The sequence below is a fragment of the Anser brachyrhynchus genome, assembly GCF_964034855.1.
Source record: "Anser brachyrhynchus genome assembly, chromosome: 5".
Classification (NCBI taxonomy): domain Eukaryota; kingdom Metazoa; phylum Chordata; class Aves; order Anseriformes; family Anatidae; genus Anser; species Anser brachyrhynchus.
In genome coordinates this window covers 59274736-59290659 of record NC_137699.1, presented here as the reverse complement: position 1 = coordinate 59290659, position 15924 = coordinate 59274736, and the positions used below count along the sequence as shown (strand labels likewise).

Genomic DNA, 15924 nt, shown 5'->3' with positions numbered 1-15924 from the left:
TGACTGTGGGCAACTGGGCATGAAACAAGTGCTTTTCCTAGGCACTGGTTAATCTAACGGTGCACCTCCAGGCAGGGGCTTTTGCACGGTTAATTGAATGTCAGAGGTGCAGCAATTGCAGATGCCCTCCCTGCTCCCTCCATACTGTCAGCTCATTTTCATTTTGCACAGCAACGCTGCACAAGCACACAAGTTCTTCCACCTAAAAATCTTGTGCGTTTTAGCACTCACTTGTGCCACTTACTCTGTGCATTGGCTGCAGCTACACGTGCAATTTTTGGTGTCGTGCACACCCACGTTTTCCATTCCACACACCAACATTTTCCCTCCCACACAGCTGCAAAGCTCTTCATTAGAGAGCAGCCCCAAAGACACTTCTCCAGAAGGGTACATCAGATCACGCTGAGCACCTCTCCAGCTCTGCTCTAACCTGCGAAGACCAGGGTGAGCCCTAAGAGGCAGGAAATATCACACTGCGAAGATAACTCCACCAGCTAAGGTCCACACACAAAACAAGTGCTGGCCATGCTTTCAATGGAGAGAGGTACCTCCAAAATCCAGAGCTGGATATGTAGAATGAAGATAAATAAATGAATTTAAATCTTTGTTACCAGCCTCATTTTCCACAATAACTTCTCCTTAGATTTGCACCCATATGATTCACTTGAGTGTGGTCAAAACAGGATGCTCACAAATACCAACCAGAGTCCATCACGTTCATAAAAGGCACTCTGACGTACTAAACCTTTTGGTCCCCTCAGTATTTAAGGCACAGGGGAATTATTAACAGTGAGGTATTGCTAAACCTTCATCTCCCCAACATTTCCCTATAATCCCATTCTGTATATGTAATGACTTAAACATGCACAGACTGTAAAAGCGCTGGCTCACAGGGTAACACATCCAACTCAACATACAGCACAACAGAGAGCAAAAGGGGAAGCATGCAAGCATATTTGGGAAGACTGAGATAACGCTGTTTCTTCCAGCCCCACCTAGTACTTTGACTTTGTTGCTACCATGTGAGTTAATATTTCCTGTCAGCTGCATGTGCCCATCTCTTTTCCACTGCCCATCAGAGGACACCTGGCTGCACAGAGCAACCTCAGACCCCCAGGGCTTTCCCCTTTCGGCAGACAAGGGCAGCGACCACACATCAGCGTTTCAGCCCTGTAGGTGTGCAGCCCTGGAGTTGGTCACTGCCTGATTGCGTGAAGGGAAAACTTACACAAACTTGTATCTTGGCCATTTCTTGCTGCCCCTATCCCTGGTTTACTTTGTTCACACACCCACACATGCATTAGGGATTTAGTCTCTCTCCACAGCATCTCCTTTTAAAGGATGCAGCAGAGCAGGCGCAGATGCACATCTAACCATAAATCACAGCTGCCTGCTCCTGAAAGACCACCAGCAAAAGGAAAAAGCCATAAAGCTGCAATGCACAGAGTAAATACATCATCAGCCTAATCGCCTTCTTGGGAATAAAGATGCAGTTTGCACATTACTGTGCTCTGTGTGTGTGTAAGAACAGGGACCAATATGGGCTCCAGGATAGCACGCTGCAGACCTCCTGGCATGGTAAACAGGAGAATTCATGAAAATCTATTAAATAAAAAAAGCTTTTGAAATGTATCACCTAAATATCCTGCTTTCTTTATTGAATTGTTAGAGCACATTCATACTGATAGTAACAGGGATAAATTTCAAATGGGAGAATAAAGAATAAGCCCTCAAAATATTTAAACACACACACCACACCACTCTTTGGGAACACCTCTAGTTCATCCTCATTCACTACTAAAACTTTTAAAAAGTTTTTCCAATGAACAGTCTTTATTCCTGAAACGCTCATTGCATTTATGGAACTACCAGAGGACAGCAGGAACTGCAAAACCAGGCAGACTTGACTTGCTTTCCAAAAATATTTGAGTGAAATATATTAAATTTGTAGATGTTCTAAATAAAAAACAAAAACAAACAAGAAATCTGGAATTTAGCTTTTTATTATTTAGGATTAAGTCTTGCAGGACTAAACGCTACCCCAGATTTAGCAAAGGACTTAACATTAAGTATTTGAATAGTCTGTTAATCCTGGTGGAACTAACCATTGATACTACTGGACGATAGTCAGCTATGTGCTGAACTGAATGCACATGGTTAAGTGCTTTGCTATGTCCTAGGTAAGTTGCTGGTTTCATTCATTTAAAGCCTGCTTTAATACTTAATTTCCGCAAAACAATGCTTTCCTTATATCAATCCTTTTTTTAAAACCTACTTTTTCTTGCCAGCAGATTATAATTTTGGAAGTGCATCAAGTGGCAATGAAGAGACAGTCGACCTACCTGCAAGTGCTACTTTTCTGCATGACGTCAGCACGATGATATCCAGAGAGTTTACAAAAACCGTCATTACTATAAACTACAGGCCAGTCCACAATCTGGGCATTTCCCAACAAAAAACTGGATTCTAAAAAGAAAAAGAGAAGAGAGAGAAAGAGCTGCTGTCAGAGGCGAAGTACATTTACATCCTTCATGTTACACAGCAGATGTAGAGTGTTACACACAATGGTAACTTCCATCGTGAAATTTCAGAGAGCACTGAAAGCAAAACGGCCATCAGAAAGGAAATCATGATGAAACAGGAGAGCTTTAGAAAAACAACATGCTGATATAAGCACCAACTAGTTCACAATTTAGAAAGGATTCATCTATTCGCAACATCTGGACAAGCTATCATGTTTGATTTTCATTTTCATTTTATGTGCATATAAACATATTTATCTTGAAACCAACCTTAAATTAACTTAAAAATTGAGCTTTAAATGCTGAGCCATATGTTTCTGTAAGACTGTTGATGACACTATTGTATCAGATAAGTAAAATTTTCCTGTTGGCAGGTCCCTGCATGTTCTGCAGGATGCAGCCATCCCTGGGATGAGGGACAGCCAGCGCCAAGAGCTGAGCAGAGGCGAGATATCCTACTGCACCCGGTGGTGCACCATGAGCCACGTTACGCCCAGGAGGGTAGGTATGAGGCGACCCATGCAGAATTTGGTACCAGAAGTGATGAATGCCAAAGGGACTTATACATTGAAATTACACAAAATGCATCAAACTTCAGTTGCGGTCTACATCAAAATGCAAAAAGGTGGCTTTGGTTCATCCCACTAACATTTTTCTGTACCAATTGCTGTAAACACACAAATATGGGCAGGGTGTATTTTTAGGAGGCTGAACTCAGGCTTAAATACTGCTTCAATCATACGTTCTTTCAGTCAGTGCCTACAGTTTATACGCACGGACTGGCACCAACATGTTACGAGTTAGTCCTAAAATAGTTTTATTCGCTAGTTTGGAAGGATTCTTCCATCCCTGATTTTAGCTAGGCTTTTCTGAGAAAGGAAGTACCAGTTTTGTCAAACATGTTGTGGGATTTTATCTTCATCAACACTGTGAATGTTCCTAATGTTGCTTCAAAAATAATATTCTCACTTAGTATATCGCTTAGTAGAGGTTCTCAAGCTGTAGTCTGTGATGATCTTCAAAGCTTTTTTATTTTGCTTCGCTTATTTTTACTTATAATTTTCAGTTTATTTTGATGGTAGCTGTGGAGCTAACTGGTAACGACGCTAAAAAGCCATCACAACTATATAAAATACTATTAAAATCACTGCTGTATAGAAATGATAGAAAAGGTTCCTTTCTGCAGTTTTCATGGGTAAAAAAAAAAAAAGGAAGAGAGAATTTTTGCAAATCTCATAATAGCTGAAGAATTATTAGGTTATGTCAATTACTTGAGACATACACTCAGGTGCACGCATTATTTTTACATAAATGTGACACTGGGTTTCTATGAGCTATATGTGCCCTTTGCAGGGTATTTATAACCGTGATTGCAGTGTATATTACTCAAACATTATCCTATTGAACAAGAAAAGTGTACTGAAAAAAGAAGTATTTTCTTTTTTCTTTATAAGCCTGAATTTGGAAAATAATAATCTGTAAATTAATAGATTTTCTGCAGAAAAGCAGATTGAAAAATATTTTAAAGCCACCCAATGTGAGATATAGTTTAGATTTTGTGAAGTCTTACACTTCTAAGCTCAAAGAATTTATCTGAATTCATCATAAACAGTCTTAAACCTACATGCCAACTTTAAAAATTTGTTTTTCTGCCCAAAGGGAGATTCAGTCACTACAGCCAGCAACAGACATGGATTACAGCATCTGCTGGAAACAACCACTATTAGCCCTCTTGGTCAAACCAAGGTTTGATTTGGAAAGGGACTTCTTTATAGGGTTATCTTTCACCACAGTTTTGCTCGCATACCCAGATACACTGGGCACAAGGTGGGTGATTACAGGCAGCAGATATCCAAACTCACTCATGGATGCTGTGCACATCTGGGTGCTCCCAGAGGACCACAGTTCATAAGCAGGTTTTGAAACCTCTCTGTCCGATATAATCATCTTGATTGTGTATCCCCACTGCAGAACTCTGTTTCAGGACACAGAGTACACTGCAGAAGATACACGTTGCAGCCACCAGCAGACATTCAGCATTTATTGGTCATCATCTATGGATTTTCTACTTCCTTACACCTAAGGGTCTCAAAATAATTGCTAAGGCATTCATTAAGCTGATCAAATCCAAGATGCTGGGAGAAGATACAACAAAGCCAAACTACTGATCTTTCAAGAAAAAAAAAATCATCATACAGCAAGAAAAAAAGATACTAGAATTAAGTTGATAAATACTAGTACTTATAAAGTTAGATCATATATATATATACATAGCATATGTACTAGTAACTTGACCAAATATTAGAATATGTTTTCCTGTGTCCCCACGAACACTCTGTTACTTGACTTCTTTTTTTACTTGTCTTCTAAGCAAATAAGGCTTACTCATCCATGCTCAGCATGTGAATATGAACGTGTGTGCCCTGTTCCACCTGAACAAAAATCTTGAATCAACGTTTGCATCTTGTTAGAGACCAATGAATCTAACTGCAGGCACAAAGCTATACGAATCCATGTTTCATTAATGCCTCTGTTCAGTGAGCAGCTTGATAAAATTTAAGGATGAGCAGGTCAGCGTCTGACCCTGGGGTTTTATTGTGTGCCCAAGTCTCAGCATCTGCAGGACTCTGTGCCTACCCTACATTTTATAGGTAGTCATGTTATTTTCCCCAGGACATGTATTATTTCTTCCCTATTTCTAAAATTTGTCCAGATCAAAAACTCCAGATGACTTAACTTCACAGTGGCCAGTCTATAACCAGAATCCTCTGCTGTGACTCCTTGTATAGTCTCTAATATGTCCCCATTTTGGAGTCTAATTTTGGTCAACAACAGTAGAGAAGAGCTTCCATTAGTTTTGGGTAGTTTGAGGAGAGACTGCCTTATAGCAGCACATCATTACCACTTACCACTTGTGAAAGTCCATTTCTGCAGTCAATTCCTCTAGAGTTGGGCCCTAACAGCCAGTCCTGGGCTAAAATCATCTTCATGCCCAACTTCCATACTTCTATAACCCACTTACATGGTTTCCTTGTTAAAAAAAATTCAATTATAGTTGTGCCTCAAATTAAGATTTCTGTTAATTCGACTATGGTGAATTCCACTCCATCGGATTTGCTCGCAGGGTGCACCTCCATCATCAAACCCCAGGATCCCTCCCGTTCCTCCGCTTGCCCCAGTGGCCCACGCTCTACAATAGTTGGTTGGCACCAAAGCTCTTGTTTGGAGTGACCCAAAAGACTTCTCCACAACCAGTTTTTTCTAGGGTATGGGCACGAGCCCTTCATCGCAGCATACCGAGGACTGCCTTCCGCAAGGTAGGCCCAGGCTCAGCCTCCCTCCACGGGAGAGGCAAGTTGTCAACCCACTCGGGCCTTCCACAGAGCAGACTGGTGTTCTGCACCTTCTTCAGAAGGAAAAGACAAAAAGGAGCCAACAAAAGGTCTGACAATTGCAGATGCAAGGACTGCAGCACTGGGATGTCCACAGATGGACATGCTGTTAGATTCAATACGTAAGAGCTATATTCTGAATGCTACATTTTTTTAAAGATTATATTGGAGGTATTCTCAAGGATAAGTCTGTACAGAGTTTAGCTAGTAAATGGACAACAGAGACTTGAACCAGTATGTCTACACCTGAAGAGATGAATTTCCTCACTTTTTAAGTATACCATGACTTCACTGAAAGACCAGTATCGCAAGAGGGACTGTCCAGTACAGCTGACATTATGGATGGCAGTGAATAAATGCAGCTCACTTTCCACATCCAGTAAGATATGAGCAACTGAAACTTGCGCAGTGTCAGTGTTACAGCCCAGAAAGGAAAATCTTCTCCTTCCATGTACGGCAGCACCCGATCTCACAAGTACTTCATGGTGGAGGCTGGGAACTTCTTCCCAATCCACCAGGTACTGGCCATTGCTGAAAGTAGTACAGTGAATCTGACAGACCAACAGTTTGATTCGATGTATGAAACAGTATGAACCTGTAAGCCAAATTATCGTGTGGTGATGTATCACACACTGAAGAGACCAACACGCAGCTAACTTCAAAACTTCCGTAGTAAGGATTAGCCTGAAGTGTCTCGTAATGCATTCATTCTTGGATTTCTTCAATGCCCTGAAAATGCATATCTACTTTCCATTTGCTTAGAGATAAAAGTCTTTTTTTTTTTTATTATTTTTAAGCTTGTCCTGATGTTACTGCCTCCATCCACCATTTTCTCTGCCCAATCCCGCTTTCTGATCTATCACACAGAGTCCCCAGCACAAATCCATAAGGTGCATGCATTCTTTTACTAGACCCATCTAAACACCAGTGTCTGCAAGAGAGCAGGGAAGCAGGGCTTAGACAGCAGACATGCCCTTCTCAGAGCTGCTAGATTCCTTTTAGGAAGTCAGCAGGCTTCTTATTAGCTAATATCACTCTCCTATTTACGAAGTTTAATACAGATGGCAAAGAATTTAGATATTAAAGTCATACTGTTAGCAGAATTTCAGATTTGGAAAACACAATTGAGGTAAACAATCGTTACAGGCACTATATTTGCCATTCCTGTGCTTCTACTTTGCAAAAAGACTCTTCTGTATAAAGGCAGCCTGTGCTTTAAGCAGCAAGCCTTTAATCTTTGTCTATCTTGCACTAGCTAATACTCAACACAGCACTGAGCCTTGTTTTGCTGTTTAAAAAAAAAATGACCACTGTGTGCAAGCAATTTTTTCTTAACCAGTGAAATGCCCAAAGCAGTGTAAAATTCATGTTATGTAATCACAGGAGAGCAAGAACAGCTAAATCATTCCAGGAGATATGTTTAGCCAAGTGAGAAAAGTTGTCTCCAATCATCTTTCCTCAAGAATGCTTGGGTACCACTTGTAAGCAAAATTGCTTAAATCACCATTTCAGAATTCCATCCCTTCCCAAGAAAATATGCAACTAATCATTTTAGAAAAGTCACCATTGAAAACATGCTTAAAAAAATGAAGCAGTAGCAGAACACAAATAATAATAAGAAGCAGCAGTGTTTCCATCTCGGAGTAAATTCCTAACTCAAGCAATCTCACACAGAGCTGTCCTTCAGAATTACTGCCCTTCCTACGCAGAGCAAGTGCAGCACAGACCAGACAGGCTCTGTGAAAAGCCTGGAATTTGCCTTTCTTTTTTTTTTTTCTTCTTCTAATGCTGTCTTTTAAAAGCCCCAAACCACCTGAACTGCTGTCAGGCTGCTCTCCTTATAGAGATCCTGTAGTTACACAGGATCAGCATACTGCTGCAATCTGGTTCAGACCACCTTGTAAAACTCGTGGGTCTCCTGGGTGGGTGTGTTGTGAAGGGGGTATTCTACAAAATATTCTTGGGTGTTGTTTCTTTTAGCTCTTCTAAGCCCTGATTCTATGCATTTCCAATGACATTTGTATACAGCAAATCCAGCTACATGCTCAAGACAAACCTATAGAATACGACAAAACCCTAAGTCCTCTGGCAGACCTGCATGGGCACTGCCCTCCGAAATCAGCCTCGGCAGGCACCAACATCCCTCCAGCTTTGGGGTCGGCTGCAGGCAGACTGCTGTGCTTGAAGCAGCAACCTCTGCCAGCACTTTGTGCTCCTCACTACAAAACCACATTGCTGTTTTCTAACACAGCTATTATTTCCCTGGTGTCTTTAAAGCATGCAAAACATCGGTGTCATCCAATTTATCCAGCACATTAAGTGTTGCTTGCCTGAAAAAACTCTCAAAGGACAAACTCTTTACGTCACCTTTCTGTACCACTGTTGTTTTTATTTAATACTTGTATTATGAAAATGCATGGAGGACTAAACCCAGGGCAAGATACCATACTAACAATGCAAAAATGTTCTAATTCCTGCCCCAATTCGCTTCTCCTCTAATAAAACAAAATCTAAGTAATCTAATGCTGGCTGAGATATTAAATCCACGTGTAAGTCACTTAGCTAGGAGCACAGCAGCTTCCAGCAATTTAGCAAGCGAGCCCAAGAAGAAAGATTAGAGTCTGCCTCGAATTTATCTTTAAAAAAAAAAAAAAAACTTTAAAATGTAACTTTAATCATTCTGAATGTGAAATCCCACAGACACCCTGGTCCTCCTCCTTTACTGCAGCACAACTTCACTGACTTCAGCAAGAGTTTCAGATCCCTACGGACAAGGGAGCGTCCCTATGAGCTGCCTGAGAAATGGCATTTCGTCCAGTTCTGATCACAGGTTCTCCCCCACACATTCCCTTATCGTACAGTTAAACCAATCCCCACCTATTCTGGTTATCTTCTAAATGATGATGCTGAAGATGTTCTCTATTAAAATTATACAGAGCACAACGTAGATGTAGCGAGACTGAATTTAAACTGGAGCTGTAGCTCTCATCACAGGCACACCGGCACCCTCGGGGAGCAACCAAAAAAACAGACTTCTAGCTATAGACAAACAAGAGCACTTCCTTCACACTCCCATATGAGAAAATCGTGCCAAGGGTAGATGTTCAGACACGGGGGCTCGCCTTGCAAACGCACAGCCTGCAGCTAGCCATGGCTGCGGCTTCACAGAGCTTGGCCAAATTTCCCCAAACCTGTTTTGGCAGAGAATCGTGCAGCACTGCTTGTGCAAGCATCCAGCAAGGGGATGAAGCAAAACATGTCAGCAGAACGGGTCCCAGCCCCACAGCAAGGTGCTGCTTCAGGCTTGTAAGGGGCTATGCACAAGGCAACATTCAGATGCCACCAGCACCACGCTCAGGTGCAGAATTGGGTCCTGGCTATCTGGGTTAGGCAGGGCTTCTCAATCAAAACTGCCAGTCACTGAACGTGCTCCATAAACAAGGGGTTTAAGACCGACTTTTTTCTGCAAAGAAGGTTATTAGGGAGCCGACTCCAAAATCTTCTTCTATTACTTAATTTTGCCAAACCAAAAACATACTATTTTCTTAGCTCACCAGGAGAATAACTTAAAATCCAGGCTAATCACCAAGCAGTATGCTATTAAACAGGCTAATTAAATGTACTTCCACAGCTCACTTAACTTCCTGACATTAGTCTTTGGCTGTATACTCCTTCCAACGGCAATAAAAAAAAAAAAAACACTAGATGTTTATTCTAAAAATCAATAATTTCATTTTGCTCTTCTCTATCAGATTTCAACATTAACCTGGGAACGCCACAACACTTACACTGACCTCTTGTGGCAAGTGCTCGGCAGCGCTCAGACATCCCAGGGAACATCTCTCCCACCCCATCCCGCTCCCAACGAGATGCACAGAAAGAAATATTAAGAAGATAACATGCAAATTGGACAAAGCTGTAAAGGAGATCAAGGAGCAGCTTGTAAAGATCCAGTTATTCCTTTAACTAATGATACGCCTTTATTTGGGAGGGGTCTACATTAACATGATGGTATGGAGCTGTTGTAATGAAAAACTTAAAAAATTAAAAATTTATATTAAACCACCTAAATCTCCCCCGACTTCAGCAGGCATCAGATTTACCTAATTTCCAGGATTTGGCCAAACTCACCGAAGGAGTAAACAAAACGAGGCCCTTGCAATTGAAAACTACTCACAAATGTCATCTAGTAATGCTTCTTAGTGTAACACTCCACTTTGCATTGATTTACATATCAGCAGGTCCCCTGCAGCCACAGAAATTGCAAAATCAACCTTGCACCCAAGAAAGCCCCAATAATTTAAGCTCCTTAATCATCCCTTCACTAACTTCCCCACAGCCAACATAACTGGAGGATGGAAACTTTTGCCCCACGATTTGTAGCATCTTTAAGTAGAGATTTAAGCAAGTGCTGAGGTCCAGATTTCTTTGCAGAGGATCCCTAATGACAGACAACCTGTAAATTTGAAATAACTTGCTTTAAAGAGCTTTTTTTTCTGCTCCAAATGTAATTTGGCTTGGAGCTGATGAAAATGCAGCTTGTTTTAATTTGAGGGAAAGAAGCCTACATTTGTCCTGTTCAGTGAGAACAACGTTTTTGTAACCCTGCCTACAAGAAATCGGGTATGCTACATGGGGTAGTAGGAAGGATGGGAGAGAGAGCAAACACCTATTTTGTCAGTAATAACAGTCTAATAAAAATGAAGAGGTGTCTTAGTGCTATAGGTGTGATGTTCACGTCCCCTCCTTCCTGGGGGACCTGCCTTGCCAATGCAGTCACCTGGGAACTGGGCTGATCCGTTCCCCATCAAACCCAACAGGGTGTAAAGCTCTGTCTGGAGGAGATGATTTGCAGGAACATGGTGCTAAGCCGTGCAAGACCTAGAATTAAATGCTAGCTTCATTAAAGCTTATGGTAAAATTCCTTACAGAGCCAAGATTTCAGCTCAAGTGTCAAATATATTTGCGAAAGACCTGAAAGACGCCTTTTTCCAAGGAAGCTTCTAAGAGTTATTGCAACAGAAACAATAACCAGTAATGATGGCTGCTATCATATTTGTCTTTCGCTAAATTATGCCCCGCTTCCATGCCATTAGCACTTTTTATTGCATATCGCCACAGAGTCCTAGAGTTAACCTTTTTCCAACCTCAACCAAATTACATCCAAAGCAAATTACGCTGGTAATGCAAGCTTCATGCTTTTGCTGCTACAAGATGTGAAAGTTGAAGGCAGATGGGCAAGACAGACACATATCTCTGCCCCACGCCTGCGTCTCAACTCGCCGTGTCCCTTCTGCAGGCGGGGCAGGACCACGAAGCCCAGCACTGCTCCAGGGATTTGCCCAAATTCCCATTCCACCTCCGTGATGCTGAGCCGAGGTCAGTGCCAGCAGAAGCTCTGACTACACTGAAGGAGCAACCCGTAATAATAATAGTAATAACAGGCACAGAGTGCTGAGAACATCTTAGGAGAGACCATTGCCCTAAGGAAGGGCCTTATTAAAAGCCCAAAATACTAATGGCAGTAGAAAGCAGTCACCTTAATGCGATTTAACCCACTGCTCCCACAAAACACTTTTTCTTTCAGTTTAGCGAAACACCTGGTGTTCTCAAGATCAGTGCACAGCCGAGGCTGGAGAGAGATCGCATCAACCTGTGGCTCCCAATGAGAAGGACTTTACTCCATGCATTTTCACCCTGCTTTAAAAAAGAATAAATTTTAATTGCGCAGAGTGCACTGATCACCCCGAAGATAGGCCTGTGTGCCCGGAGGGCTTGTCAATGTAGACCAAGAGCAGCAGTGGGGCTAAGGAGGGACCCTGTTCCTTCCTGAAGATTTTGTCTGCTGGGAGCAGAGCACAGTTATGGGGTGGCCCGACAACCTGCAAAGAAGCTCAGAGGTTACTGCCCACCCCAAAATTATTTGGAAGCCTCCTGCAAGGTGCTGCCATCCGTAAAGCAGCGTCAGCCGCTGCTCTACAGCACTTGGTAAGCTCCAAGGTCTGAAGTTGCCTTCAAAAGAGAGGCCCCCAGGCAGAGAGCACCCCGGGTCCCCCAGACATCCCACCCTGTGCCACGGTCACCCCGGCTCCTTCTGCACCACTCCTTGGCGCTTCGCTCACAGCTGACCCACAAGGAGCATTTCCCTCGCGATTTTAACCTCATCTGTAGCCAAAGCTGGGGCAAAAAGGAAATGTTCATGACATTCCTGAACAGCAAAACCCTAAATAATGCCGAAAATGAAACATAGGGCTGCTTTTAACACCAGGCCGGCCATCACGCTCTCTGCGCACACAGCTCCCGTTAGGTCCATTCTGACTTTCTACACTTTAAAGATACTGCAACTTTCTCTGTAAATGCTTTGTTGTTCGGATCCATCTCTGCCAGCTCTGAATAATTTGTCTGCACCCGCATTTCATTTTTGAAATCCACCGCTTCCATTTCAGACCTGAAGAAGAGCCTGTCTGCCAAAATACCTAATTTTTCCAGCTGTGCCTGTTAGCCTAATAGAAGATATTACCTCTATCTACAAGCCTTCTCCTGGTTGTTGAGAAAAGATTTATGGACAAGAAGTGTGATGGCATTGTGTAAGCGTGAGAAACCTCAAAAGAGAGTGTTCTTTAACTAGGACAGACGATGGAAAGGCTTTTTTTGAGGATGCTGAAGATGTATTTTAAAAAACTATCATCCTTCTTTCCTTTATCCTGTTCCTCAACTTGACGATGAAAAATCTCTCTGAAACTGGTGAATCCAAGTATAAAAACAAAACCCAGCACACAGTCAGCAGATCAAATCCTTGCCTTCTACCAAGCACTGGCAGGAGATACTTGAACCAGATTTGCTCTAGTGGATACCATTAAGTTCGGATTAAACAGTGCAGAATCCAATGAAAATTACTATTTCTATAAAGGACAAATAAGGCTATGACCTGGATGACAAAAATAAAAACTAAATCATGTTCCAGGGCACAACACTGACCGCTAACATGAGTTAAAAACAGATTCCCAATCCACCTTTTGCTTCATTGTCCAATGGGACAGATTTGACTCCATAACACCACACTTAAGCAGAGAAAAAGCAGAATGAGTGACCAGATCAGCACCATTTATGCGCCCAAATTAGGCAAGGTTAAAACCTGAGGGGGGCTAATGTGTTTTTAAAGTATAATGTTCAAAAGCCTGCTGAGGTTTTCTGGGTTTTGACATCTCAAAGCTCTACTGAGCTTTCAACAGGGAGGACATGTGGTTCAATCAGAACACGATACAAAAGCACGGTGCTCCCACACCGTGGTCCCAGCTCTGCCCCCGACTTGCCACAAGACCCTGGGAGAACAACCGCGATGCCCCGAGCCCCTGTTACACCAGTTTCAAGAACATGTTGGCAACACCTTTGTGTGCCCTCTTCCACAAGGAGCTGTAAAGTGTAATTAAGTTCCACTTTGAAACTATCAGAGGGAAAGTGCTATATAAAACCCTATTAATTAAGCTTGCATTCAATATTCTGGTAAATAAATACACTATTGCAGGAAATTTGCTTCTAGTGATTGTGCAGCTTGACAAGAGCTGATGGGGTCAATCAAAAGTTGATGCCTTAATGCAAGGTTTTAAATTCCAGGTCCTCAGCCCACTGCTGCTTCCGTGGAAGTCAGTGGCTCACGAATTCACTATTCACCATCAAAACCCACTCAAGCCAGCACACCAGACTACGTTAGTATGAACGAGAGGTAAATCCAGGCCAGTGCAGTGGAAAGGTGGAAGGAAACACTTTTCGGCAGCATTTCACATCACATTAGTGTCTCGATTAATAATGCACATGGAAACTTCTTTCCACGCTCTGTTCTGCCCACCTTTCCCATTCCCACTCTCATGCATGGCAGGGTCGGGCTGCCCAAGAAGAAACCTTTCAGGAGATGCAAAGTTGAGGTCTTTTACCAGACTTCATTCGCACAAGCACTCACGTTTCAGTAGTTCCGTGCCAGTGCAAAAACTAGCTAAAACCAGAAGGTAAGCAGCACAAGACTTGCCTAAAGCCGCGTCTACATTCACACACCTCTAGAGATGCCTGCAGCCACACCGTAACTTTGACGGAGCTGCGTGCAGCACTCTTGGCCAGTGCTTTGCAATGGGCTGGAAGGGGAAAGCGAGCCCCAGCAGCAGGGAATTATTTTCCGCCCGTGTGGTTCTGAACCAGTCCCGTAACTGCTCGCCCAGCACAGGAGCGGCACAGCAGTGACTGCAGGCACTTCTTACAGGTTTCTCCAGGCACAGGATTTTACCATCGCCCCAGCCACGGGCACTGCCTCGTCCTCTCTCCTGGCACCGTCGCCACACGCTTTAAAGTGAGACAGAATTGCAAAGACTTCGAAACGCCGAATGAGACAATGCAAACCCGAACACTGGGCAACCAACGAAGGAGAAAGAGGGAAAAAACCAGCCGGTGAGCGGAGAGAAATGAAAAGGGGGAACCCTGACTCCCAGAAGGGGCTCACACCAACACCTGCTAGAGACCCGCTGCCTGCAGCACCGACGGCGGGGTGAGAAGGCAACGAGGGGACAGGGCAGGGAAAGGCTGGGGCAGGGAGCTCCAGGGAAGGATGGAAGGAGGGAGGGATGGATGGACGGAGGGATGGATGGACAGATGGAAGGAGGGACGGCCGGAAGGAGGGACGGCCGGAGAAAAGCGGGGATGCTGCTTCTCACCGCTGGAGCGCCGGACGATGTTCTCCAGGAAGGTGTTCTGCGGTGCCACCAGCCCTCTCTTGCCCCCCGGCATCCTGCAGCGCCGGGCTCGGGGGCCGGGGGTGCGCGGCAGCGGCTGCAGCGGCGGCGGCGGCGGCAGCGGCGGCGGGGGGGGGGCCGGCGGCGGCTGCTGCGCCCGGTGCCCGTGAGTCGCGCAGGGGCGGCCGCGGCCGCTCATGGTAGTGGCGCCCCCGCGGCGGCTGCAGCGCGGACTGGGGCCGCGCCGCGCACGGCGCCGCCGAGCGCCGCCGCCCGCCCCCCGATCTCCCCCCCCCCCCGCCTTCGGTTGTGCCCCCCCCGCGCCTGCGCCGCCCGCCCGGGCCGCCCCGGGCCCGGTATGGATGGGAGGAGCCGCGCCGAGCCGAGCCGAGCCGCCCCGGGATTCCCCCCCCCCCGTGGGGCGTCCTCCCCCTTTGCTCTCCAAAACCCCCCCGTCCAAGTTTTACCCCTGAGCGAAACCCCCCAAAATTAAGCAAGCCTAGCGCGAAATCCCCGGTTTTTCTACTCTCACACATTTATTAAGACGGCGTTCCCGTGCGTTTTGGGGAAACGATCACAAAGTGCCACATCGCATGATTTGTGCGCAAATAATAACCATAAAGTGCACTGAGACGTGTTAAGCGCCAGCCTTGCGTGAAGGCATCAACCGTTTTGGGAGGATTTGTCCCTTTCCCAGGGAGAGCGGGTGTGAGGGGGAGGCAACAGGAGGTGGATTTGGGGCTGGAGCCCTCTTTTTTGTCATTTTATCCAGGGAGCCGTGCAGCTCCTGTGCCGGAGCCCCGAAGGAGCTCAGCGCAGACACCGCACGTTAACTGCTGCGTAAGCTCTTCCCCACTCTTGACCCCGCCGCATTTCTCCCTCCGGCCTTTGCATTACTCACACGGCGTCTTTTCAAGAGATGGACAGGAAAATCCTGGAAGGAAATTCTCCACCTCTTGCTTCTGCCTCTGCTCATTTAGCACGCAGCTACAGGCTAGCAAGGATCGCAGAAGGAAGCAAGAGATGGAAACAAGCTATTAGCTTGCCTAGGCAATCCCTGCACAGCGTGTCCCGGTGTGCTGCTCTCTCCCACCTGCTTCCAGCACCCCCCTTTCCCATACTTGGTCCAAAAAAGTTGCACTGAGGTCTCCTGCACCCCTCTACTAAGTTAAGCACACGTTGCAGAGCCAGGACTGCCGCTGCTGCCAGCTCACCCACAGACAGCTGCTGAAAAGCAGAGCTCTGGTTCTGCTTTCATTTAAATCAATGCAAATCAGGAGCAGCTCCATCACA

General features: G+C 44.8%; 1 protein-coding gene across 5 annotated transcripts in view; it reads right to left on the bottom strand.

Annotated features, from left to right (window-relative positions):
• KCNH5 (potassium voltage-gated channel subfamily H member 5) overlaps window positions 1-14768 on the bottom strand; it is a 165454-nt gene extending 150686 nt beyond the window's left edge. For all 5 annotated transcript variants that reach the window (XR_013952402.1, XR_013952403.1, XM_080596361.1 and 2 more), the window contains exons 1-2: window positions 14614-14768; window positions 2343-2466 (exon numbers count right to left, since the gene is read on the bottom strand). Coding sequence is in view for 3 of the 5 variants with exons in the window: in XM_080596361.1 (XP_080452487.1) it covers window positions 2343-2466; window positions 14614-14686 (197 nt within the window). In the remaining 2 variants the exon portion in view is untranslated. The remainder of the gene's footprint in view (window positions 1-2342; window positions 2467-14613) is intronic.
• Between the last annotated feature and the right edge of the window lie 1156 nt (window positions 14769-15924).